This window comes from Erinaceus europaeus, chromosome X, assembly GCF_950295315.1.
Source record: "Erinaceus europaeus chromosome X, mEriEur2.1, whole genome shotgun sequence".
NCBI lineage: Eukaryota > Metazoa > Chordata > Mammalia > Eulipotyphla > Erinaceidae > Erinaceus > Erinaceus europaeus.
In genome coordinates this window covers 2562477-2589484 of record NC_080185.1, presented here as the reverse complement: position 1 = coordinate 2589484, position 27008 = coordinate 2562477, and the positions used below count along the sequence as shown (strand labels likewise).

Genomic DNA, 27008 nt, shown 5'->3' with positions numbered 1-27008 from the left:
GACACATGACTTTAGTTGTGGGTCTGATGTGTGCTTGAGCATGGATGACTGACCCCCTTGGAAGTCCGTCTATCAGTCTCCTCTTAGCATGCCAGCCTTGTGGTCGAGCGAGATGTGGCAAGAGTATGCGGGGGAATTCCAACCTTCCTATCAGTCTCACCGCATCACCCAGCCTTCCCCCCTTTTCTGGTGGGCTTCGCCTTCCTTATATTTCTAGTTCCCTGTTCCTGCATCACCACCCACACCCTCTCATTGCCTTGCTCTCTTTCCCCTTATAAGGAGATACTGACCTCATTGGCCAGCTGGCTACTTCCCCTGCACAGCTACCCCTTTATAAATTTGTAACTGCGTCAATAAAGTTGTTCCATTCCCCGCAATGGGACCCTAAAGAGGTTGTGTATTGTCCGCTGCCACGATATGCTAGAAGACCCCTTTAGCGAGCTCACTCCTGCTTCGTTCCCCCTGAGGGACCCCGACATTTAGTAATTTTTGCCTTAGCTTGATAGTTAGAATGTGGGTGGACTAAAAGTATTGTCTGGGAGGATGCTGCCAGAGTTGAGAATAGGGCTAGAAGGCTGGATTAGGGCAGAGTAGCTCCCAAACATGAGAAGAATATATGAATACCATTAACTGTTAACCACATTGATCTGACCTAAGGCCCATGTCCATTTATATTTAGCACAGGAGCCCGTGTAACCTCTGTCAGTCTAGACTTTCAGTCTATGGTCACAGATGGGAACATTCTAGGCTGCACTCATCTCAAGACTGGTCTTCCTCAAGTGCCAGAGTAGGTTGACCCAGCCTCTTTTCCCCCACCCTCGTTTAAACTGTGAAATAATTGTTGTTGTTTTTTTAAAGTGAGCTCATCTGGCATTTCCCCTTCTCTTTCTAATACCAGACCTCTTGTCTCAGGACCTCTGGTAAAATGAGATAACAGACATTGCTGAGACCACATGGAAGTAGAATCTCTGTAACTTACAACTGAAAGTAAAAGGTTTCCCATTACTATTCTCATCTCTCACCTTATATAACCTGTATCTGAGACTATAATGTCTCCACTTCAACAAGAGGTTAAATACACCATAAAACATGACAGAAGTATCAAAGCAACCGAGGTTTTGCTTCCCATGGAAAGAGCTGACACTTAAGGAAGACCTCTCTGGTCACTGGAATCAGATGTGGAGGGGTACATATAGCTCCAAAGAGAAGGGAGAGTTGCTGTCCCAGGCACCCTGGGTCTCTCCTCAGTTGGGGAAAGAGGACAACCCAGAGGTCCCTGCTCTTCACTCATTCACCCACTCCCACAGGCACCAGAAGGTAGAGAAAGGGGAGCCTTGGGCTCTGGTATCACACACAGTGCCTAGGCCTGAGCTGAGAAGCAGTGTCTCCTCCACTCAGCGTAGACCCAACCATAACCTGAGAATGAAAACACTCCACGTCCTGTTTAGCCTTTCCTGTTTATTTTCACACCAAGGTTTCAGGATGATTGCACGTGAGTCACACAGCTTCTCCAAGCAACAGCAACAGCTCATCACCATCAGCTACAGGAACAACAACAGCAACAGCAACAGAAACTTGTCTCCATGAGCAGAGCAATTGGGGGGGGGAGGGGATGTACTCTGAGGATGCTGTACCACTGCCTTGCACCAACAGCAAAGGGTGGCAGGAAGAGGGTGTGTCCCCCAGATCTCAGGTCCCAGGTCCTGGGGACCCTGCCCGTGGCCTGGAAGCACAGACCAGTCACTGTGTGCCCATGGGAAGCAATGACAGGATGAGTCTGTGCCCAAGCAGGGGAGAGGGAGACAAGGAAGAAGCAACAGTAGGGGCTGGGCGGGCACCCAGGGTCCAGTGTGGGAAGAGTTCATGTCACAGAGAGAAGGCACTCACCCCGCAGGTGGTCCACTGGGCCGCTAGGACCCATGTCCTTGCAGCTACAACTCATTGTCCTGATGTCCAGTCCTCAGCTGTGTTTCCAGGGGAGGGAGATGGCGGGTTCTGGGGTACAGTTGGACAGCTGGAGCCAGGCTCACAGCTGCCATGCTAAAGCACAAAGAAAAAGCTACATTCTGTAAGCCTGTGGCAAACATATACACAGGGTGGGGATATCTGGCCAGGGCTGGGGGACCTATTGAGCAGGGCCACTATGGGGAGGCTGGGAGACCCCTGTGAGCAGGGCCACTATGGGGAGGCTGGGAGACCCCTGTGAGCAGAGGCTCTGTGGGGAGGCTGGGAATCCCTGTGAGCAGGAGCACTGTGGGAAGGCTGGGAGACCCCTGTGAGCAGGGGCACTGTGGGGAGGCTGGGAGACCCCTGTGAGCAGGGCCACTGTGGGGAGGCAAGGAGACCCTTGTGATCAGGGCATTGTGGGTACACTGGGAGACCCTTGTAAGCAGGGGCTCTGTAGGGAGGCTAGGAAACCCCTGTGAGCAGAGGCACTGTGGGGAGGCTGAGAGACCCCTGTGAGCAGGGGCACTGTGGGGAGGCTGGGAGACCCCTGTGAGCAGGACCACTGTGGGGAGGCTGGGAGACTCGTGTGAGCAAGGCATTGAAAGGAGGCGAGGAGACCCCTGTGAGCAGGGCATTGAGGGGAGGCTGGGAGGCCCCTGTGAGCAGAGACACAGTGGGAAGGCTGGGAGACCCCTACGAACAGGGGTACTGTGGGGAGGCTGGGAGACCTCTGTGAACAGGGCCACTGTGGGGAGCCTGGGAAACCCCTGTGAGCATGGCCACTGTGGGTACACTGAGAGACTCTTGTGAGCAGGGGCATTGTGGGGAGGCTGGGAGACCCTTGTGAGCAGGGCATTGTGGGTACACTGGGAGACCCCTGTGAGAAGGGGCTCTGTGGAGAGACTGGGAACCCCTGAGAGCAGGGGCACTGTGGGGAGGCTGGGAGACTCATGTGAGCAAGGCATTGAGAGGAGGTTGAGAGACCCCTGTGAACAGGGAATTGAGGGGAGGCTGGGAACCCCTGTGAGCAAAGGCACTGTGGGGAGGCTGGGAGACCCCTGTGAGCAGGGCATTAAGTGGAGGCTAGGAGCCCCTGTGAAAACCCGTGTGAGCAGGACACTGAGGGGAGGCTGGGAAACTACTGTGAACAAGGGCTGAGAGCAGAGTCTGAGGGCAGAAGCAGAAGGCAGGGGCTGAGGGGTGGGGATAAAGGCAGATGTTCAGTGCAGGGGCTGAGGGCAGGGACTGAGGTTAGAGCTTGAGAGCATGGAGTGAGGGCAGAGGTGGAGGGCAGAGGCTGAGGGCATAGCATGAGGATGTGGAATGAGGACAGAGATTGAGGGCAGAGGCTGGGGGCTTTGGTCCTCAGGGCTTTGGCCATGGCCCAGCCCGTCCATTTCATCACTAGCGCCTGCCCCCGCGGGATGCCCTCTTGCGCACCATCCTGAGGATTTCCCGGTCGAAGAGCTCCTTCTCGCGGTAGTGCACGGGCGGGCCCTGCAGGTACTTGGCCTGGGCGGCCTCGTAGTCGAGACCCTCGAGGGCGGCCAGGCCGCAGATGATGGCCTCGGGCAGCAGCACCTCCACCACGAAGCTGACGGGGTCGTTGCGCACACGGGTGATGTGTCTGAGGTCCAGGCCGCGGGCCAGGGCACGCAGGTGGGCCACCAGGGTGTCAGTCTGGTCGTCGTCCTCCAGGTAGGTCTCCACACAGACCACGTACCTGCCCCCGCGCTTGAAGGCCTCGAGCCAGCGCGAGGGCCGGCGGCCCTGCACCACGGCCAGCAGGTGCGGGTCTGCGCCGCGCTCCTTGACGATGAAGTCCACCAGCTTCTGGTTGGCCCTGTCGCTGGCGGCTCGCGAGCGGTCGGGCAGCAGCTTCCTGGCGGGACGCGGCCTGCGGCGGCGACCCTGCCCCTGCCCCTGCCGCTGTCCTTGCGGCTGCTCTTCCTCTGAGGACGAGGAGCACTCCAGCGTGGCATAGTCGACCCTGGGGAAGGCCATGGGCGGCTGGGCCTGGTCCAGGATCCTGCGCAGCGGGAGGCTGGCATCGGTAGCCCAATAAGCCAGCAGCGGCCCGGCGAAGGCACCGCTGGCCTGGGCCTCCCTGTGCTGCGCCACCAGCGCCAGGCACCAGCCCAGGCCCTGGGGAAAGCGGCGGGCGGCCTGTGCTCGCAGCCGGGACTCCTCTCTGCAGTGCAGGGCTTTGAGCCTGCACAGGGCCACGGGGATGCCGCGCCTCTCGGGCCTCATGGCGCCCTCCAGCAGCAGCACGCGGGCCCGCCGGCCCTCCTGGCTCACTCTCTGCACCACGGCCGGCCAGTAGGGCAGGTCCTGGCCCTTGAACCACACCACTGACCCGCATCTGATGGGCTCGGCCTGGCCAGCGAGGGCAGTGCCCTGGGCCCGGCTCCGGCTGCTGCAAGGCTCCTCCTGTTGGCAGTTGGGGTGGTCTCTGCCTGCAGGCTGAGAGGCTCCTGGCTGGGGGCACGCTGGGGAGTCCCGCTTCCTTTTCCTGCCCCTCAGGCTGGAGGCGGCTGGGCCTGGGCCAGGCTCAGGAGATGAGCCAGCTTCTGCCTGCGCCCCAGCGCCTGGTCCGGGGGCTGCACTTGCCGAGGCACCTTCCAGGCCATTCTCGCTGGATGAGGTGAATCTCTTTGGAAACAGTGTCCAAGGGCGGGTACGGATACGGGCAACGTAGGTCAAGCGCCTCGGGGCCAGGGGAGTGGTGTGGCTGGGGCCGGGGGCCTCAGAGGGCAGCTCACCCATCTGCTGGGCCTGGCCTCTGCCCCTCCTCGGGGACCTGGCTCCTTTGCCCACCTTTCTCTTCCTCCTCCTCTTGTTGGCGCTGCTGCCACCTCCCTCCTCTGGGGTCACAGTGCCCCCTGCCTCTGCAGGGTCGGGTCTTGACTGGGGCTCTGGCCCTGTGCCAGGACTCTGCAGCGATTCCCCGCAGTGCTTGGAGGGCCTCTGCCCAGCGCGTGCCCCGGCTCCCTTCGGAGCTCCAGGCCTCTGTGCAGGCGGATCCTGGGGGCCCAGCTGAGCCTTAGGCCTGGGTCCAGTCTGATCCTGGGAGCCCATCTGGACCTCAGGCCTTGGTGCTGTCTGATCTCTGGGTTCCATCTGAGACTCATGCCCACTGTCATATGCCTCTCGGGGTTCATTCGGAGCCCCAGGTCTTTCTTCTGACTCATCCCTGGGTCCCATCACAGACACCAGTCTTCCCCGAGATGGACCTCCCAGTCTGCCCTGAGCCCCAGGCCTTGGCCTAGACTGCTGCTCAGGACCCCTCTTTGGCCCTCCTGTCTTAGCTGAGGGCCGTCGGTGACCCTTGTCAGCCTGAAGTGTTTGCCCAGATGGTTTGTCTTGTCCCTTCTGAGATCTGGGCCTGGGCCCCACCTGCTCTGCAGATCCTTCCTGAGCGGGCCCTGTGGTCTCAGTGGGGCCCGGGTACCCTGCTCTGCCTCCTTGCCTTCTCTCCTTCAGGATGTCCAGCGCCTCCCTGAGAGCCCTCCTGTGGGTCTCTCGCTGCCTGTGGGGGATGCCTCTCTGGCTCTTGGAGTTCAGCCAGTAGGTGATGGACTCAGTGTAGGACTCGGTCAGGGCCTTGACGTCCGTGTCTCTCACTGTGACCCTGTTCCCGGCAGCCAGGATCTGCAGCTCCAGGTCTGCCGGTCCTCTGGCTGCGCCTTTCTTGGAGGGCCCGGGGCTCGACAGCACCCTGGCCGGCCACAGCTGACCTTTCCAGCGGCAGAGGACGTACTGGGCAGCCAAGGTGGCTGCTGGTGGTGTGATGGTCTCCTCTTTGCCCGAGGCAGCTGGGCTGGGGCAAGGCCTCTCTGGACCCCTTTCTTCAGGGATGACCCCAGGGTGCGGCCTGTGTGGCCCAGCCTCATCCACTTGCACCTTCTTGGCCTGCAGGGACCCCAGGCTCGACTGGCGATCCTGTAGGTTGCTGGAACAGGGGAGCAGAGGGGCGGTGGTCACACCCTGCTGGGGTGGGGGGGCTGCTGGTCAGGAGGAGGGTAGTGTGAGGTGGTCAATGTGCCGGGCCGGAGCTGTGGCAGGGGATGCAGCCCATGCCCCTCAGGCCAGCATGCCCCATGGCCAAGGAAGCTGGGGTTCCCTGGGGAGGGCTTACCTGGAGCTGCCGGGGCCTGGGCACTGTGTCTCTGACGCTTGGGTGCCTAGCTTCTCAGGCTCCAGTTGCTGTTCCGCACCCCTGGGGCCCTTTCCTGGGGTACTGCTGGGCACGGCCTTCCGGGGACCCTGGCGCATCCTGAGCACACTCCGGGGCCTGGGCCCTTTCGAGGGCAGCCTGTGAACGCATAGGCAGAGAGCAGGCATAGGTACTTCTGCATGTGGGGCGCCTTCCTTCTAGCCCCCAGTGAGGGCAGGGCAGCTCCAGTGTGGACTCCAGGCTGGACCTCTGCTGGCTGGCCCTGCTCTCCCCTCTCCCCCTCCCATCTCCCTACAGCTGCTGCTTTGAGGCAACAAGGCTGGGATAGCAGCAGTGTGTGTGTGTGTGTGTGTGTGTGTGTCTGTGTGTTTCCTTGAGCATGTCTTTGTTTTCATGTATGTGTATCTGTGTATTTGTTTGTGTCTCTGTTTTTTGGTCTCTGTGTGCCTGTGTTTGCGTATCTGTGTGTATCTATGTATTTGTCTATGTGTATGTCTGTAGTTGTGTCTGTGTGTGTATTTGTGTCTGTGTATCTGTCTCTCTTTGTGTTTTTCTGTGTTCGTGTGTCTGTCCATGAATGTGTCTTTGTGTGTGTGTTTCTGTGTGTGTGTGTGTGTGTGTGTGTGTGTGTGTGTGTGAGAGAGAGAGAGAGAGAGAGAGAGAGAGAGAGAGAGACTGCCGGAATAACCCCAGGGGCTTCTGGGCCTGCAGCAGAATACCTCTTTGTGGTATAGAGCACGAGTGGGTTTTGTGAGTGACCAGGCCCACAAGGCACACGGTGCCCTCTCTGTGGGTGGCTGAGTGGGGTACCCACACTCACACGCACACGACACCTGGGACCCCTGCCTTCACGGGGACAGGGCCACCTCCCAGTCAGGCAGTGGGTCTCTCTGTGCAATGGGGCTTCCTTGGCACTTGTGGCTTCATGAAACACGATTCCCAATGGGGACCCGTGACAGGAAGGGGCATGTGTGGTGGTCCGCTCCCCCAGAACCCTCAACCCAGGCTCGGGTCCTGGACGGCAGGCCCGTATCAGAGGGCCCAGCACTGGTTGTCCTGGGGCATGAAGATTCCTCCACACTGCTGCCTCTGCTTTAGGCCCCCAGCGGACAGCTCTCAAGGCTGAGGTGTCATGTGAGCACGGGAACAGGAGGAGATGGTGACTCACCACCGCAGTGTCCCTGCAGCAGGACCTGCCAGCCCCGCACACAAACACAGTGCCCACCTCCAACCTGCCCCCCCAGCCTGAGGCTCCTCGCAGCCCAGTGCTCATGGCAGACACACCGGATACACACAGGATACATGGCCTCACATACACACCACGGAGACACAGGCTCACAGACACAAACACACAGACATGGGGTCAAACAGACTCATATCTACTCTTAGGGACTCACACAGACAGACTCACAGATACATGCACACACACACACACACACACATACAGATACAGGTGCTTACAAGAATCATAGACAGAAACACAGGCTCTCACACATACACACAGACATCACACACTGTCTCACACACACAGACACAAACTGACAGACACACACATATGGATACACTGACTCACACTCACACACAGGTTCAGACACATAAACTGCCTCATACCCACACAGGCTCTCCCTCTCTCTCTCTCTCTCTCTCTCTCTCTCTCACATACACACACACACACACACACACTCAGTCCACGCACACACAGAATCACACCCACACTCAGACTCACACTCTCATAGGCTCATGCAGAGACAGACTTACACATACACACACAGAATCACACACCCACACAGACTCAACCCGTTCACACAGACACACACACAAAACCACATGTAAAGCCAGTGTGCTCACTATTGCTATGCTGACACACACACAGTGTCCCCTCATATCCCTGCTGAACCTCCTGCTGTCAATATTCTCCTATGATCTCTCTCTCTGTCTGTCTCTCCCTACTTCCTTCCCTCCCTGCCCCCTTCTCTAGCTTACCCTGTCCCTACGAATTCACACACACACACACACACACACACACACACAAACACACACACACCTGGAAGAGACAGTGAGAGAGAGGCCACCAGCATGCCTGGACTGGGGTGCACGACAGAGCCACGCAGGTGAGGATCACCAGACCTGCTCTGAGCTCCCAGAAGTAGCTCTCTCAACAACACCGAGAAAGCTGAGGCAGGCTCTGGATTGCAAGGGAGAGAACACTGAGCCTCCATATTCCGGCCTCCAGGAGGCCCTGGGCTACGTCTGGTCCCCACACTCACAGTGAGGGTGTGTGCTAGGCAGAGACAGACAGGGTAGACCGGTGATGCCCCTTTCCCACACTGGGGACGCTGCCCTCACGTCCAGCACACTGCTCAGTTCCTCCCACCCCAGAGAGCTGGGCAGCACCCGGGGGCCCAGGCTGTGCAGGGAGCACTGGAGTGCACACAGAGCAGCAGGGGTGACAGTCACAGGTGGAGGGAGAAGCGATGACGTGGCCCCCACCCCCCATGCTTCACGCATGACAGCTCCCCCAGGCTGTCCTCAGTGTTTCTTTCCTCAATTGGCTTTTGCTCACTTCCACTTGCTCTTCCACTGAGAAGAACGTGGTAACGATGAGCTTTCATTGCGGAAATGAACACTCAGGCTTTGGGGAAAGAATCCCTTTAGGCAGCGCTGACTTTCTTGTGTGTGTGTGTGAGAGAGAGAGAGAGAGAGAGAGAGAGAGAGAGAGGGAGAATAAGCAAGACCAAAGAGAAGAGAGACACAAGTGCAGTGCTCCACATAAATGGAGCTTCCCTGGAGCTGTCCCGAGGACCCTGCAGGGCCCCAGCGTCCATGGAGCCCCCCACGCCGAGCTGTCCCTGGTGCTCCCGAGGACAATGCAGTGCTCCACCATCTGTGAAGCCACAGTTCTGCCCTTTCCCGTGATGCCACAGCACCTGTCTATTCCTGTGAATTCACACACCCCATGTCCCTGTCATTATGAAGTCATAGTCACAGCCCCTGTCCCTGTCTCAGTGAGCACACAGGCCCTCTCCCAGTTCCAGGGGAACCTTACTTACTGTACCTGTTCCTGCGGAGGACAGAGTCTTCTCTCTGCTCTATGAAGTCACATGTCACTCTCTGTCTTGATGAAACATGACCCCTGTTCAGATCTTATGAAACCTCAAGTCCCTGGTCTCTTTTCCCACGAAAACACAAGTTCCTGCCCCTGTCCCTATGAAGACTCACACCACTGTCCCCTTTCCCGTGAAACCACAGTCCCTGTTCTGCTGCTATGAAGCCACAAGTCACAAGTCCCAGGAAATATCAGAGGGAGGCACAGTCCCTTCTCTCCTTTCAGGCTCCTGCTCACCTGTGGGAGTCCTCTGCACCCTCACTGCCCAAGGAGCAGGGCACAGAGGGAAGGTGGGTCTGAGCACTGGGGATGCCACCTACCCGGACATGTATAGCAGGAGAGAGGGAGGCCTTTGGCTCCCCTGCTTGAAGCTGCTCCTCTTACAGTCTTAGGCGTCCTCCCACACAGAAGCGCGTCCTGTCCAGCTCTGCGGCTCCTGCACCTGGTCACAGAGGGCAGCCCTGAGTAGGGCAGCCAGAGGGGAGAGGGCCCCCACGCTCAAGGCCGTAGCCACCCCCTGTGGGCTCAGGGTGCCCTGAGGACATTAGCAGACTCTCTTGAGTGGGTGCTGGTGTTTGGGCCAGAGGCCGGCTGAGTGCCAGGGCCAGTGCCTGGCTGCCTCAGGCTCACCTGCCTCCAGCCTCCACACAGCACCTCTCTGCCTCCAACTTCCTGGCCTCACTTCCCGTGGGGTTCAGGTGCCAGGGCCCCGCTGAAGGGTCCTGAGTACAGGCCCCCTGAGAAGGATGGGGCCCTCTGCGGCAAGGACCCAGGGACAGGACTTCCACAGGTGTCACCAGTAGCTCCAAGGGGCTGAGGTGACCGCTGGCCCCTGCCACGCAGACCCCAGAGCAGCCGTTGTCCCTAGTTACTTGGGTGACCAGGCTGTGCACCCCATTGCCTGCCTGCGCGGGAAGCACAGACACACAGTCACAGTCACTCACAGGACAGTGGGAGCCTGGTCCACTGTTTCTAGTAACTCCAGCTCCAGTGTCTGTCTGCGAGGGTGCCTGGCAAAAGGCTCTGCTGTCAGCAGAGGGCTGCTCCTGTCACCATGGAAACCAGCATGTCATCAGAATGTTCTCCCCTGGAGCCTGGACACAATGCTGCATCATCAGATGACAGAGCTGGGCTCCCTGTTACTCAGCCACACGCCCTGCTAGTGAGCATGAATGGAAGAGTGTAGGAATGAGAGAAATGGGAGTTCCCTTCTCACTTCTCAGGGACTAGGCTCTGGCTCCCTGGAGTTCCAGGGTGGACTGGAGGGGGAAAGAGAAGGTGGCCAGGGTCCTTGGCGTGGGGGCCAGCTGAGCACTCCCCTCTAGCACCAGCCCTTCAGCCAGGTACCTGTGTGTCCTGGGTCGGGTGCCAGTCTTCTCCGCCCACCTGCGGGAAGACTGGGACAGTCCTGGGCACCTGCACACAGGTTCGTTGCTCAGGCTGACAGCCTCTAGGCTCTGTGTTTGACAGCTGGGCATTGGGGGTGAGGTGTAGCTGGACAGCAGGGACTTGGCACAAGGAGCCTCTCCGTGGGTTCGGCTCTCAGATGCCCATGAGGGCACCCAGATTCCGGGATTGGTGGGGGGGGGGGCGCTGCTCACACACTTCCTGCCCTCTATCCTCCCTGGGTGCCACTGACCCTCCTCATAAAGTCCTTCAGTTGTGGGGGAGTCTCATAGCATCCCAGATGTCAGGCCGGCTGCAGAGGGGGTGCTAGAGCCAGTCTTTGGTTCTTGTCTCTGAGCCCCTGATGCCCATGATGGCACCCAGATTCTGAGACTGCTGCTCACATAATGGAACTGCTCCCACTTCTCTGCCACATGCCTCATATTTGATAATTCTACCTTGACTCAGTTTATTCTAAACTTAGTGTGTGAATTTGCTGCCATGTGCATTCGGTTTTGCATACCTGCTTTCCATATTCAGAATACATTCTTTAGACTGATAATGCCAAGTCCTAGGGTGATTCCTGGCTTTAATCTCTGCAAGCCACCATGTTGCTTCCCTTAGCCGCTGTGCAGTTCCTCATTCCATTAGTCCTCTTTCGACTTCCAGTCTCTCCATAGCCTCTCAGTTGCTATCTCCCTAAATTAGTTAGAAACTTTACTTACTTGTTTTTGTTGTTGTTTTCCTTTTACATGGGCTAAGTTTATGAGGCAATGAAACACTGAGTATCACAAAAAATAAAATTAAATGTGAAAATGTGAACTGTTAGCTAAGTCTGAGCTAATTACTGGGAGTAGGCAGGATGAGTGTGCGATCAGAGTGAACAAAATAGTTATGTGTCCAAATCTTACATGAAAGGAGCAAAATTGCTTTCTGATTTCTAGTGGGGCCAAGGACTGCACCTGGGGCCTTTGATTCTCAGCCATGATTGTCTTTATCCTGTCCCCCTGACCTAGAAATAATTTCATGTATTACCAAGACTCTGTGGATGTTGGGCCCTGGTAGTGTGCAGAGTCCTGTGTGAAGTGGGGAGAGCCACAAACATGCAGCGAGAGGCTGGATGTCTGGGCGGTGGAGGCAAGGTGCGGAGCCATGCTCAGTCTGGGCTTTGGAAGACCCACTTCTATTTCAGCCGGCTCCTAGCTGCTGACCTGGGGCAGATGATGTGTCTCTGCCTCCATGTCTTCATCCAGGAAGAGGGCAGGATAGCACGACCCAACCTAGAGGTATGTTGCAAAGAGAAATCAGTGGCTATAGAATAATTTTATTTAAAATATTTTAAAGCACCCTGTTCCTGCTTAAGATGGCAGTTATTCATGTATTAAAGGGATTGCGGTTGTCGGAGGAGCAGAAGCAAGGGTAGGAGCTGGCTGGTGAAATTTGGGATGAGCCTAATTATCATCTGCTCTGTTCTTATCTATAGGTTCCTGGTTATCAAACAATTTATCCTGCTTTATATATTTTTATTTTGACTTTTTAAAACATTTATTTATTTATTTATTCCCTTTTGTTACCCTTGTTGTTGTATTGTTGTAGTTATTATTATTGTTGTTATTGATGTTGTTGTTGGATAGGAAAGAGAGAAATGGAGAGAGGAGGGGAAGACAGAGGGGGGAGAGAAAGATAGACACTTGCAGACCTGCTTCACCGCTTGTGAAGCGACTCCCCTGCAGATGGAGAGCTGGGGCTCGAACCAGGATTCTTGCACCAGTCTTTGCACTTTGCGCCACCTGCGCTTAACCCACTGTGCTACCACCCAACTCCTGTCCTACTTCATATCTTACCTCCTTTCAGCCACTTCATATCTTAACTCTTTCCAGCCACCAAGTTGCAGGTGCTATTATGAAACCAACCTGACTTCCTTGAGCAGAAAACATCACCAGTGTGTCCTGGAACCTCACCTCCCCAGACTCCTGCCCCACTAGGAAAAGATAGAAACAGGCTGGGGGAATGGATGGAACTGCCAACTCCCACTTCCAGTGAAGAAGCAATTACAGAAGCCAGACCTCCCACCTTCTGCACCCCATAAAGATCTTTGGTCCATATTCTTAGAGGGATAAAGAACAGAGAAACTTCTAATGGAGGGGATGAGATATGGAACTCTGGTGATGGGAATTTTATGGAATTATACCCTTGTTATACTACAGTCTTGTTGATCATTATAAAATCACTAATAAAAAAAGAAATTTGGGGAAAGGAAAAAGTTATTCTGGAAAGTAGGTCAATGAACTCGAATAGTGGAGCTAATGATTACTCACTGCATATTTGAAATATTTCTAAGAAATAATTTTACTAAATAATTGTTTTACATAGGATACTTTCATAGTTTTGATTGATGTTGGTAAAGAGTTGATCAATAGGTTCACTAGTGGATATTGAATGTAGCGAGAAGGAAGTCCCATATCCTGATTTGGTTACAAAGGAAATTCTCTTCTCAGTGACTGAAGGATCATATTATCAATATGCTTTATATATATTCCAGGTGCACATTACGTTTTCTCACTGCTAACAGAAAGCAGACAGACTCAGAATGTAGGTGAGTTTCTGAAAGACTCCCACTGGTGGTTTCAGCCTGGGAACTGCCTCGAGTAAACTCTGAAAAAACAGCTCAGTAGCCTGGGTTCTGGTGCAGACCTGTGCACCATGTGTTGGCAAGGGGAGGTTGAAACTCCTGTCTTAGGAATGTTAGGCACAGGGCTGCTCGGGACCCTGCTCTCTTTGCAGTTAGGTAAAGAAGCAAAGCCAATTTTGTTCTTTTCTTGACTTGCCCCTTTAATTCATCCTCCAGGGAACTGGGGTCTGGGGGGTCATGAAGCAGTTACTCCTCTGTCACCTTGAAGGCTACTTTTGTTGTGTTAGGCAACCAAATTCTATTCTCTTTGACAGGAACAAGTAGATTCCAGATGTGGCCAGCATAGGACAGGATCAGCATGCCCTGCCTCCTGGTTCATTTTTCTATCCTAATCATTTCTGTTTGAGTTAGTGATTATGTAATTCAGGATTCATTTCTGAAGAACACCTAATTAATAGGTTCTTTTGAATTTTTTATTTTAATTATCTACTTATTTGATAGAAATAGCCAGATATCAAGACAGACACCTGCAGATCTGTTTCACCACTCATGAAGCTTTCCTCTGGAAACTGGGAGCTTGAACTCAAGTCCTTGTGCACTGTAACATATGTGCTCAGCCAGGTGCACCACCTTCCAGCCCACTGACAGTTTCTTTTGTACTTAGATTTGTTACATCGTCAAAGTTAAAACAAAAATTGTGGGCCCTGCAGAGATGACTCAGAGATAAAGCATCTACCTTGTATGTATGAGGCCCGGGTTTGATTTCAGCACAAGAAATCAAGTGGCAAGGACACAGATAGAAGGAACACCATGGAAGGTAGCACAGTGATTTGTGCTCCCTTCATAAAAATGAGAAAAAAAAAAAAAAGAACTGGACTACAAATGCTTGGCAGTGGAGTTAAAACCATCAATTGAGGTTTAGATTTTTTTTTTTTAATTCCCATCAGGGTATCACTGGGGCTCAGTGCCTACACAATGAATCCATCACTCCAGGTGGCCATATCCCCTTATTTTTTAAATATGGACAGAGATAAATTAAGAATAAGGAGGAAGATAGAGTGCGAGAGAGAAAGAGATGCCTAAAGCACTGCTTCACCACTCATGAAGCTTCCCCCCTGCAGGTGGAGGCTGGGGCTTGAACCCAGGGCCTTGCTCATGGTATCATGCTCTCTTTGTCTGATGTACCACAGCCTAGGCTCTAGAATGATATTCTTAAACATAATATATATAATTATATTTTGCTAAATTATGAATTAACCATATTTTATCTCATTTAAATTTTTTTTCTGCTTATAGATTTTGTTTCAGGAGTAACAGAGGCAGTAGCACAGCAGGTTAAGCACACATGGTGCAGAGTGTAAGGACCAGCGTAAGGATCTCGGTTCAAACCCCCGGTTCCCCAATTGCAGGGGAGTCACTTCACAGGTGGTGAAGCTGGTTTGTAGGTGTCTATCTTTCTCTCCCCCTCTCTATCTTCCCCTCCTCTCTCAATTTCTCTCTGTCCTATCCAACAATGAATGACATCAACAACAACAATAATAACCACAGCAAGGATACAACAACAAGGGCAACAAAAGTGGAAAAAATGGCCTCCAGGAGCAGTGGATTCATGGTGCAGGCACTGAGCTCCAGCAATAACTCTGGAGGCAAAAAAATTGTCCTATTCTCCAAAAAGAGGCTGGGTCAACATACTCTGCCACACAAGGAAGACTGGTCCTGAAATGAGTGCAGCCTAGAATGTTCCTAGCTCAGACTGACAGGGATGCAGAGGTTACACCAGCTCCTGTGCAGAATATGAATAGACATGGACACTAAGTCAGATTGATGAGGTTGATAGTTAACAATTTATATACTTTCCTATAATTGGGAGCTACTCTCTTCCTTGATCCAACTTTCTAGTTCTATTCCTAACTCTGGCACCATCTTCCCAGACTATACTTTAATTTTTTTTTATTTATACAAAGGAAACACTGACAAAAACCATAGGATAAGAGGGCTGCAACTCCACACAGTTCCGATCACCGGAACTCCGTATCCCCTCCCCTCCCCTGATAGCTTTCCTTTTCTTTAACCCTCTGGGAGTATGGACCCAGGGTCATTATGGGGTACAGAAGGTGGAAGGTCTGGCTTCTGTAATTGCTTCCCCGCTGAGCATGGGCATTGGCAGGTGGATCCATACTCCCAGACTGCCTCTCTCTTTCCCTAGTGGGGCAGAGTTCTGGGGAAGCGGAGCTCCAGGACACATTGGTGGGGTTGTCTGTCTAGGGAAGTCCTGTTGGCATCATGGTAGCATCTGGAACCCGGTGGCTGAAAAAGGAGTTAAAATATAAAGCCAAATAAATTGTTGACTAATCATGAACCTAAAGGCTGGAATGCTGCAGATGAAGATTTGGGGTCTCCGTTTTAGAAATAGCTAGTAGGTCTATTTTAGGTATATTCCAAAGGGCCCATGACTATACCAGTTTCTTCCTGAGCCTGACATCTGATGTTCAGGTGGACCCAAGTTATTGTCTGGGGAGATGATGCCATGGATAGAAAAAGGGCTAGAAAGCTGGGTCAGGGAATAGAGTAGCTCCCAAATATGGTTTGCACAATGGAATACTATGCAGCTATTAAGAACAATGAACCCACCTTCCCTGACCCATCTTGGATGAAGCTAGAAGGAATTATGTTAAGTGAGCTAAGTCAGAAAGACAAAGATGAGTATGGGATGATCCCACTCATAAACAGAATTTGAGAAAGAAGAACAGAATGAGAAACTCAAAGCAGGATCTGACTGAGTTTGGAGTAGGGCACCAAAGTAAAAATCTCTGGATGGTGGGTGAGAGTAGATGTTCAACTTTACTGGGGGAGGGGGTGGAGGCAGATCCAAATAGTCCTTTGATGCTGGGAATAGGGTTGATGTACACTCCTATAAAATTGTCATATAAATCACTATTTAATTAATATGAGAGGGGAAAAATGATTGAATGTCTCAAACCTTTTAATGCACAGATGATAGGCTGAGTATATGTTCCTTCAGTCTAAGCACTTAAGACTTCAAACATGTAATCAGACTGAATTTTAACAGTGGGCTCAAATTGTTAATACACTTCTAATAATGACTTGTTCTTTGAAATGTTGACTCTTCTAAAAGCTTAGACCAGGGAGAGCAGAAGCAACTGGTGGTGTTACTTGATAAGACACAGCTATATATAAATAATGGCAAAGGTCATAAATTATGGTGATGTTGTGTATGATACAGCAAATCCTAACAATGAGATTTTCAAAGTTAACCCAATTGCCAAATAATTTGATTATAGCAGTAACTATCTATTGCCTTCTTAAACCTCAAGGCTGCAGGAACCTCCCACTTCCTCTATAAAGCTCATATTGCCTCCAATTCTGGAACCTCTAGTGAGGGGTTCATTTTCCTCTATGCTTCTCTCAATTCATACCAAATGATACTGCATCTGCTGATCCAAACATAATCAATGCAACACATACCACCTCGGCATGGTTAACTTTGGACTGTGTCCTGAGACGTCAGGCATGGAATGTCAACTTTTCAGCCTCATTACTAGTGGTTATCTTGTCCATCTCCAAAAATCTCTCCCTTTACACTGTCTGAACTGGAAGACGCTTTGAAGAGGGTTAAACCGGGAACAGCTGCTGGCTATGATAACATCACCCCAGAACTCATTCTTAACCTGGGTCCCGCGGCAAAGAAGTGGCTCGCTGCATTCCTGTCCCACATCTTGGAATCTGAGACTATGACCAAAGTTTGGCGTCGTGCGGTTTTGAAACCAAAGAAAGACCCAACACTGGCCGCCACCTATAGACCAATTTCTCTCCTCTCCGTGTGTTACAAACTCCTTGAGAGGCTGCTTCTGTCACGTATTTCTCATCTTACAGAGAAATTCCTATCACCCGCCCAAGCTGGTTTCCGCCCAGGAAGATCTACCTGCGAACAAGCCCTGGCCCTCTCAACTTACATTGAAAATGGATTCCAGAAGAATTTGAAGATGGGTGCTGTCTTTGTTGATCTCACAGCAGCCTATGACACGGTCTGGCACCGTGGTCTCCTGGTCAAGATCTCAAGATGCCTGCCTCCATGGGTGGCCAACACTATATCGTTTCTTCTCCAAAACAGAAGATTCCGGGTGCATCTGGGTGACAAATCTAGCAGATGGAGACTTGTCTCAAGTGGCCTCCCCCAGGGCTCTGTTCTGGCTCCTACGCTATTTAATATTTACATCAATGACCCCCCAGAAACTTCTTCAAGGGAGTTCATCTACGCCGATGACATCTGCTGTGCAACTCAGGCATCCAAGTTCGACATCCTCGAGGAAACACTCACGAAAGACATGTCTCTGATATCTGATTACTGTAAAAAATGGCGACTAATCCCTAGCACTGCAAAAACAGTGTCATCTGTTTTCCATATACACCATGCCTCGGCCTCGCGTGAGCTTAATGTGCAGCTTGGCGATACGAGAATCCGGCATGAAGCCCAGCCAGTCTATCTTGGTGTTACTCTCGGTCGCACTCTGTCATTTCATGAACATCTCATAAAAACTGCAGCAAAGGTGGGCGCGAGGAATCACATCATTGCAAGACTGGCCAGCTCCTCATGGGGCGCGAGCGCTTCCACACTACGATCATCATCTCTGGCATTATGCTATTCCACTGCAGAATACTGTGCCCCAGTATGGTTCCGTAGCCCCCATGTCCACTTGGTCGATTCCAAATTATATTCCTCCATGAGGATAATTTCTGGAACCATCCGTTCCACCCCGGTTCCATGGCTGCCAGTTCTTAGCAACATCACCCCGCCAGATATTCGTCGGGATGCGGCATCATCTAAGTTCATTTCCCACGTCTGCGCTCAACCGGACCTGCCAATATACGCGGATATCTTCACCCACCCTGTTCAACGCTTGACGTCTCGTCACCCTATCTGGTCCCCTACGCCTACACTGAACTTCTCTGTTCCAGTCTCTTGGAAACAGAGTTGGCAGTCAACTGAGGTAAAGAACAAACACCTCATCACAGACCCCTGCAAGCGTCCACCCGGCTTTGACCTAGCACGTTATGATCGGGCCCTCCTCAATCGCTATCGAACAGGCCATGGCCGGTGCGCCGCTATGTTCCATCGCTGGGGAGCCAGAGACGACCCGAACTGCCCCTGCGGCTCCAGACAGACTATGACCCACATAGTCAACGACTGCCACCTCTCCAGATTCAAAGGAGGTCTCGAAACTTTGTTGGGTAGTATGCCACCTCCCCCTGGCTTCTGCTTAACCATATGCCTATATAGGGATTTACTGACCCAAAGCTTTGGTCTATTTACATAAATCACTTTTACATTTACATAAAGCACTCCAGGGCATTGGTGGTTCAGTGATAGGATTCTCGCCTGTTCCGCCCCCTCCTTGTCACACTCTGATTTTCACCAGTCACTTTTCTCTTCACCCTCTCTATATCACATCCTGTTTCCACCCTACTTGGAGAGTATAAAAACAGCTGCTCTTCTGATTAAAGACACTTGGAAATTGCTTTCCGGCTCCGAGAGTTCCAGAGTGTATCTCCTGCGAAGTTAGTGCGGCACGAGTTCCTGATCCCTCTCCCACGCAGCAGCCTAGATCGGCTCCAGTTGAGTTCTCTCCAACCCAGAGAGCACTAGCTTGGGAAGAAGCACCCTCAGGCTATCCCGGCATTTGGCGCCTGAACAGGGACACGTAAGCAGCAGATTTACAAGAAGACATCCTAGATAAGTACACACCTTTTGGGTATCTGCAATATTATGTTAAGGCACTGTGATTTTTTTTTCTTTCTTACTGTTTTCCTGAGATCTCTCCACCATGGAAAATCATTTCCAAATTCTGCATTCTTTTTCCAGTATACAATTTTTATATATTTGGGACCGTTTTCTCGGGGCTTCACCTTATATCCTGTTGATCATCATAGCAGCTTTTAAGGGATATATAGGGCAACCTCTCAAAAGGCTTAAGGATCTAGAGGCTGAGGTCCAAGAGATAAAGGAAGTGATCATAGAACTTAACCAGCACCTTAAAAACAAGAAGAAGCAAAGGCCTGTCGTGATCCTGACCCACCCTAATTCCTCTGCATCTTTCCCTGAGGCCCCTATTTTGGCATCTTGCCCTGAGGCCCCTATTTTGGCAGACACGTGTCCGAATTCTCCTTTGGACTCCACAGCCACTTCTTCGGCCACCCCCATTTTGGCAGACACGTGTCCGGAACCTCCTGCTGCCTCCACGGCTGCTTCTTCGCCCACCCCCGTTTTGACAGACACATGTCCGAATTCTCCTGTAGCCTCCAAAACCACTTCTTCGGCCGCTTGTCCAGAAGCTTCCACTTCGGTGACTCCTCCTACCGCTACACACTTATCAGACCAAGTCCACACATTTCCAGTCAATGTCGCCCCCAATAGACAAAAACCTCAGGCCTGGTATCCATATTCCGCCACAGACCTGAAGGAACTACGCCAGGCTATCAAGGATGACGGTGTTCATTCCCCATGGACCAGGTCCATTTTACAAGGCCTGCTTCAGAACCTTAATACCCCCCAAGATTGGAGGGATGTAACTCGTGCTACGCTCCCAGGCCCCCTCTTCCTGCAATGGGAGGCATTCTTTCGCGGCGAATGTTTACAACAACCGCGGGAAAATATTCAAAATCAGCCAGAGGGGAATTTTGATGCATTGTTTGGAACAGGCCAATTAGAAACAGGGATTCAACAGGCGGAAGCCAAGATTCCACTGGGGTTTTTTGATCAGGTACGCCTGTGTGCATTAAAAGCATGGGAGCGATTAACACCACCCATGGGAGTGGCCTCAGCCCCCATTCTCTCCCTTTAACAAGAACCTGACGAATCCTTCGCTAAACTCATTGCCAGGGTCCAGTCAAGTTTGGAAAGGAAGATTTATAATCTGGATGCTCGTTTTCTCCTCCTGCAATCCATAGTCTGGGATGGAATGCTTCCGCATTTTCGACAGGCCTGTATCACTCTTAAAAACGAACACCCAGATACTTGGATTATAGCTACACAGGATCACAGATCAAGCTCTTTTCAAGGACCTATGTTACAGGCCTATGCAGCTACATTACATAAGCAAAAAGGGGCTTGCTTTAAGTGCGGTCGCCAAGGGCATTGGCGTAACCAATGTCCAGAAAATAGACCGCGACCCTGCCTCCAGTCAGGGCAACCCCGCCTCCAGACAGAATCAGAGACTACGAATGCCTTGTCCCAGATGCCAGAAAGGATTTCACTGGAGGAGAGATTGTTGGTCAAGGTTCCATAGGAACGGCACACCTCTGCCAAATGTAAACAGGGATTTAAACTAGGTGTGGGGCATCCCTTAGCCCCGCCCCCAAGAGGGAAGGAAGCAGGTCGCCCGCTTGGTGCTGTGCCCTTCTTCCACAAACAGAAGCCCAGCTTGGGACCCAACCCGTTGCTACACACACCACGACAAGTAACAATGACAGAGGGTGAGCAGAAGGAGGAACCCGCGGTATGTGGGAACTTCCAGCATAGAAATAACTGGCTGGAGCAAGAGAACAGCTCGAATTCGGAGCCTGAGATTTTATGGACCACCCCTGTTTTAGAAAGGGGTCACCCAACTATGACAGTAAAGATTGGTAATGTTCCTTTTAAGTGTTTGATTGACAAGGGAGCAGATAAGACAGTCTTAAGACAAGCAGAGTTGGGAACTCCTCCCAGGACCACGCTTACATGGTGTTGGAGGATTGACTCAGGCATTCCGCACACGATATTCCCTTGTGTGGGAAGATCCAGAAGGGACTACTGGACGCTTTCAGCCTTTAATAGCTGATATAAGCATCAATTTATTGGGAAGAGACTTGCTGGAATCTTTAGATGTAATGATATCCTCAGACACCTCTGCAGGACACCACACTCACTCCTGTGAGACTGCTAGACCCAACAAGCACCCCCAATACTAACTGCCACTGTTCGTAACAGAACTCCCCGCTTAGACTGGCTTTCTAATGAGCCTGTCTGGGTGGAACAGTGGCCTTTGCTTAGGGAGAAGCTAGAAATTTTAAAAGAACTCGTCCAAGAGCAGTTATCTTTGGGACACATTTGTCATTCTCGGAGCCCATGGAATACTCCAGTCTTTGTGATTAAAAAGCGCTCAGGAAAATGGCGCCTCCTCCAAGATCTTCGTGCAGTTAATAAAACCATGCAGGTTTGGGGCTCCCCCCAAAGGGGTTTGTCTCTTGCTTCCTCGATTCCCACAGGAATTCCAATCATAGCTATTGATATACAGGATTGTTTTTTCTCTATTCCCTTACACCCACAAGATTGTAAATGTTTTGCTTTCTCTGTTCCTTCTATTAATAATGCCAGCCCTGCCGATAGATTTGAATGGGTGGTACTGTCCCAGGGCATGGCTAATAGTCCTACTATTTGTCAAGAGGCTGTTAAATCTGCCCTTTTTCCATATATTAATAAGGGCCTTAATGTTTTTCATTATACAGATGATATTTTAATATGGGGAAAATCAGATACAGATCTCTATGCCTTAAGTGATTTTCTGATCCCTGCCTTAAAGAGAAGTGGACTTAATGTAACTCCTGAGAAGATACAGCTAATTCCTCCAATATCTTTCTTAGGCTCAGAAATTTCCCTAACACAGATTCGTCCTTTAAAACCTTGTGTTACTTTTCCTTCTAATCTCACTCTTGCTTCTTTACAAAGTTTTCTTGGAAATTTGAATTGGCTTAGGCAGTATCTTTATCTGCCTACGAGCTGCCTGCAACCACTGTTCGATCTGTTAAAAGGAAACAAACAGCCCTCCTCAAAGCGTATGTTAACCCCCGAAGCATCCTTGGCTCTGGAAAAAGTTAACCAGGCTCTCCAGGACATGCACCTCGTTCGGTTCTCCCCCTCCTCTCCAGTAAATCTTCTAATCTTTAATTCCACCCCCACGGTAGTGGGGGCATTGTGGCAGAAACATGGCGTTCTTGAATGGCTTCATACACCAGTAGGCGGAGCTCCAAGACTCCTTACCGAGATTGATGCCTTAGCATTTATGGTTCGCCAAGGAAGAAACAGATTGGTTAAGGTCTTAGGAAGGGAACCAGATTCAATCATTCTTCCCTTTTCTCTCACTGATACAGAATGGCTCATACGCCACCATTCTCGTTTTGCCATAAGTTTAATGGGTTTTCCAGGACAATTAGATAATCATTTTCCCTCTAATAATTTGATAGCTTCTTTACCTCTGTTGCCTCTACTAGTACCTAAAATTTTCTCTCGAGATCCCATCCCCTCTGCTCCTACAGTGTTCACTGATGGTGGAAAAAAGGGAGCTGCTGCCCTTATATATTATCCAGACCAGCAATACCCCAAACCTCTCTTTACTGAACTTCCTGATAATTCCCCTCAGTACAAAGAACTTTATGCTGTTTTCCTTGCATTAAAAGCTGTACCAGAATCCTTCAACCTTTTTTCTGACAGTGTGTATACTGTTAACTTACTTCCATGGCTTGCTCGATCTTATGTAAGAATTGATGACAACTCACTTTCTCCTCTTTTAATTCAAATTGCCTCTATGCTCTGTTCTTGAACCCATCCACTGTATGTTCAGCACCTACGTTCCCACAGCCCTCTTCCTGGCCCCCTGTCCGAAGGGAATGCTGCAGCCGACCACCTTGCCTCCACAGGAATTCTCCTAGCCTCTGTCTCTAATCCTGCTGACTTTCATTCCCTAACCCATGTTAATCTTAAAGGTCTTCGAGCTCGATTTCCTGATATTCCTCTGTCACAGTTAAAACGTATTCTTGCTACATATTCCTCCTGTGTAGGTCTAATCAAAACACCTGCTATTCAGACTCTGGGGGTTAATCCTCGAGGTTTAAAAGCCAACGCTCTTTGGCAAACTGATGTTACCCACATACCTAAGTTTGGCAAACAAAAATATGTGTTCGTCTCAATTGATACCTTCTCCAAGTTTATGTGGGCTACAGCTCAGACTGGAGAAAACTCAAAAAAGCTTATAAGCCATATGCTCTCCTGTTTTGCTGTAATGGGCTTACCTCTTAAACTTAATACGGATAATGGACCTGCTTTTACCAGCAAACAATTTAAAGATTTTTGTTCCCTCTGGAACATTACTCATACTACAGACATTCCGTATAATCCACAGGGACAAGGCATTGTTGAGAGGGCCCATCAAACTCTTAAGGCTCAATTAAATAAAGAAAAAGGGGAAATGTACCCCCCTAATATCCAGCTGGCAAAAGCCTTAACTACATTAAATCTCTTTAATATTTACAAAAACTCAGACCAACCTCCTATAATTCTTCATTGGCAAACACCACCCACCCTCCCAGCTATTAAAGTCAAATGGAAAGACCCACTTGATAAAATTTGGAAAGGACCTGACCCCTTGTTGACTATGGGGAGGGGTTTCACATGTATTTTTCCACAAAATTACTCCAAGCCTGTTTGGGTTCCTGCCCGCCATGTCCGGCAATACCCACATGATGGCACTGATATCCCTGAAGAACAAGAAACACTGCAAGAAGACTGGCTGCAAGAGGGCTGGCTACAGGATGCACCCCAGGATCCATAATACAGCATGGCAGAATAAAAAAAAATCTGATTCACAGAACTCTTCTCCCCCCCGAATGAATGTCTTATGCTATGACTGGCCAGTTGTGTTTTGTGAGTGAGTGAGTGAGTGAGTGAGTGAGTGAAAAAAAAATTGAGTGAGCTGAGTGACCAAAATTTTTGTATGACCCATTGTGCTCAGAGTACTCTGAAAGTTAACTGACGTTATATAAAACGGCTGGATGCAGCCATGGTTTCTGGAGACGTCCAGAAACAGTCAAAAATTGTTCATTCCCCCTTTTGATTTCTTTTTTAAGTCTTGATATCAATATGAAATGTTTAGTCTTAAACTGTGTGAGTAAAGATGGTTCAACTATGACAGTAGATCTAAATTCACATTTGAAATGATATATCTTATTTACAAGTTTTTCTCCTCCTGTGTGTTATAAACTATGTTTAATATGCGTGTTTCAAGTTTGGTAAACATTAACTTAACAGTTAAATTGTAACTTTGAAGCTACATTTTTACGAGAAGAGGTAAAATCAATTCATTTAAGTAACTGAGTGTTTAAGGTACAACTCTAAATATTCAATGTGACAGTTCATCATCTCCTAAGTTAAAATACAAATCCTCTATACAGGACATTTTTGGAGGGCCCCCAAAAATGTCCTGTAAGCTATCTTGTGGAAATTAATCCACAACAAATTTGGCATCAATCTGACATTGTAAATGTAACAAAAAAATTGTCACTAAAATGTGTTAATTCTAGTAACCTGAGTTTGCTTAAAAACCCAATGTAAAAATAGTTAAGAATCGATATATGTGACTTAAATTCGGTATGAAAATTTTGCTATATAGAGACTGCTACATGAGGTCACATAAGATGACCTTTACACAAAATTATAAAGATACCTAAACCAATTATAATCACTGAGTTATCAATTGTAGTAAACTTCTAATTTGTTACAAAGTTTTTTCATAAGTAATTGACTACAGCTATGACAAGCCTTCGCATAAAGAAGCATCTGCTCATATAGAATCCCCAGAAATCCACCTTGGACCCCTGTCCTCTGACATCACCCACAATTACAGCCATCCCCCGAAACCCATGATGTGACCTGACACGATCTGGAGAACCTGATTCACAGACTCCAAAGGACAAGACTTTCCTATTGCCTTTCTCTCAACCATCGGTGTCTGCTCTTCCTGCTTCTGTTTCGCCCACCATGTTTTGGCGGTTCCAGGTCACTCTCTACAGAGAAGAAAAGTTCCAGTGGCCGTCCTCCTCCATCAAGATAGATGTGTGGCATTTATTTCCTGGCCGTTGACATTGGACTGATGCTTCTATAGAACTTGCTGGACACTCCTTTTTTACTGCTGGACTTCTTGAAGAATGACTGTAGCAGTTCATAGAACTTTCTGCCAGCTGACTCGGGATTTTGCAATGCCAGATCACCCCTCTAGCCCCTCAACTTATCAGGTCCCCACTCCTCCACCCATCAGGCTCACTCTGTCTCTTGCTACTCTTACTTATCCCTCCCTGTCTTGTGCTAGTTCTTTTTGAAGACACTTACACACTATCATTTTGCTTTCTTCCCAACAGGTTTCTGTTCACCCCTACACTGCTATTCCCCTGACAGAGATGAAGCCTTTTACAGACATTGACCCAGTTATATATGGCCATTAAGTAAGAGGAAGATGTTGGGGAATTGTGAGGATATGGTTGAGCTTAGAAGGGCTTGAGCCTGAGGGGTGTGTCAATCCTGTTAGTCTCTCTCTCCACGGAGAGGTTGAGCAAGGAGGGACAGTAGAACCCCAAAAAAGGTGTGCCTCTTATCAGTCTCCCTGCCTCACAAAGTGCCCCGCACTCCTGATACTATGGCAAATAGTTAAAAAGAAAGGGGGAGATGCTGGGTAGTATGCCACCTCCCCCTGGCTTCTGCTTAACCATATGTCTATATAGGGATTTACTGATCCAAAGCTTTGGTCTATTTACATAAATCACTTTTACATTTACATAAAGCACTCCAGGGCATTGGTGGTTCAGTGATAGGATTCTCGCCTGTTCCGCCCCCTTCTTGTCACACTCTGATTTTCACCAGTCACTTTTCTCTTCACCCTCTCTATATCACATCCTGTTTCCACCCTACTTAGAGAGTATAAAAACAGCTGCTCTTCTGATTAAAGACACTTGGAAATTGCTTTCCGGCTCTGAGAGTTCCAGAGTGTATCTCCTGCGAAGTTAGTGCGGCACGAGTTCCTGATCCCTCTCCCACGCAGCAGCCTAGATCGGCTCCAGTTGAGTTCTCTCCAACCCAGAGAGCACTAGCTTGGGAAGAAGCACCCTCAGGCTATCCCGGCAAAACTTTACATCAGGCTCAACCTGACTCTGTTGACTGGCTACGGAAGAAGGGCAAACGCTAGAAGAAGAAGAAACTAGTGGAATGCTTTCCCACCGAAATCTCAAGGACATCTTCAATGATCCAAACCCAACTGCAAGAAAGACTAAAACAAAAACAAATCAGTGGGACTACATCAAATTGAAAAGCTTCTGCACAGCAAAAGAAACCACCACCCAAACAAAGGGACCCCTCACAGAATGGGAGAATATCTTCACATGCCATACATCAGACAAGAGACTAATCACCAAAAAATACAAAGAGCTCAGCAAACTTAGCAATAAAAAAGCAAATGACCCCATCCAAAATGGGCAGAGGATATGAACAAGACATTCACTACAGAAGAAATCCAAACAGCTAGCAAAAACATGAAAAATTGATCCAGGTCACTGATTGCCAGAAAAATGCAAATAAAGACAACATTGAGACACCACCTCACTCCTGTGAGAATGGCATACATCAAAAAGGACATCAGCAACAAATGCTGGAGAGGCTGTGGGGACAAAGAACCCCTCTGCACTGCTGGTGGGAGTGTAAATTGATCCAACCTCTGTGGAGAGCAGTCTGGTGTACTCTCACAAGGCTAGACATGTACCTTCCATATGACCCAGATATACCCCAAGGACTCCATAACACCCAACTAAAAAGATATGCGTACCCCGATAGCAGCACAATTCATAATAGCTAAAACCTGGAAGCAACCCAGGTGCCCAATAACAGATGAATGGCTGAGAAAGCTGTGGTATATTTACAGACTATACTTTTAACGCACCTGCAT

At 50.1% G+C, this 27008-nt stretch overlaps 1 protein-coding gene and 1 long non-coding RNA gene across 2 annotated transcripts; both read right to left on the bottom strand.

The window, feature by feature from the left end:
* Positions 1 to 1443: 1443 nt before the first annotated feature.
* LOC132535866 (uncharacterized) lies at positions 1444 to 1990 on the bottom strand. Its single transcript, XR_009547614.1, has 2 exons — positions 1888 to 1990; positions 1444 to 1541 (listed from the first exon to the last, which is right to left on the bottom strand). It is a non-coding gene; the product is annotated as an uncharacterized LOC132535866 (long non-coding RNA).
* Positions 1991 to 3239: 1249 nt separating this feature from the next.
* LOC132535912 (PWWP domain-containing DNA repair factor 3A-like) lies at positions 3240 to 27008 on the bottom strand. The gene is made up of 4 exons (XM_060183449.1): positions 27003 to 27008; positions 9864 to 10138; positions 6089 to 6265; positions 3240 to 5902 (listed from the first exon to the last, which is right to left on the bottom strand). The coding sequence occupies exons 1-4, from the start codon at positions 27006 to 27008 to the stop codon at positions 3352 to 3354; spliced, it is 3009 nt and encodes a 1002-aa protein (XP_060039432.1). The 3' UTR covers positions 3240 to 3351.

What these genes read in the sequence shown, in the direction of transcription:
- LOC132535912 (XM_060183449.1), bottom strand. An exon ending in TGTGTGGAGGCTGGAGGCAG is followed by an intron (nt 6,266 to 9,863) that starts GTGAGCCTGAGG and finishes ATGCGTTCACAG; the next exon opens with GCTGCCCTCGAAAGGGCCCA. An exon ending in CCAGGCCCCGGCAGCTCCAG is followed by an intron (nt 5,903 to 6,088) that starts GTAAGCCCTCCC and finishes CCCCTGTTCCAG; the next exon opens with CAACCTACAGGATCGCCAGT.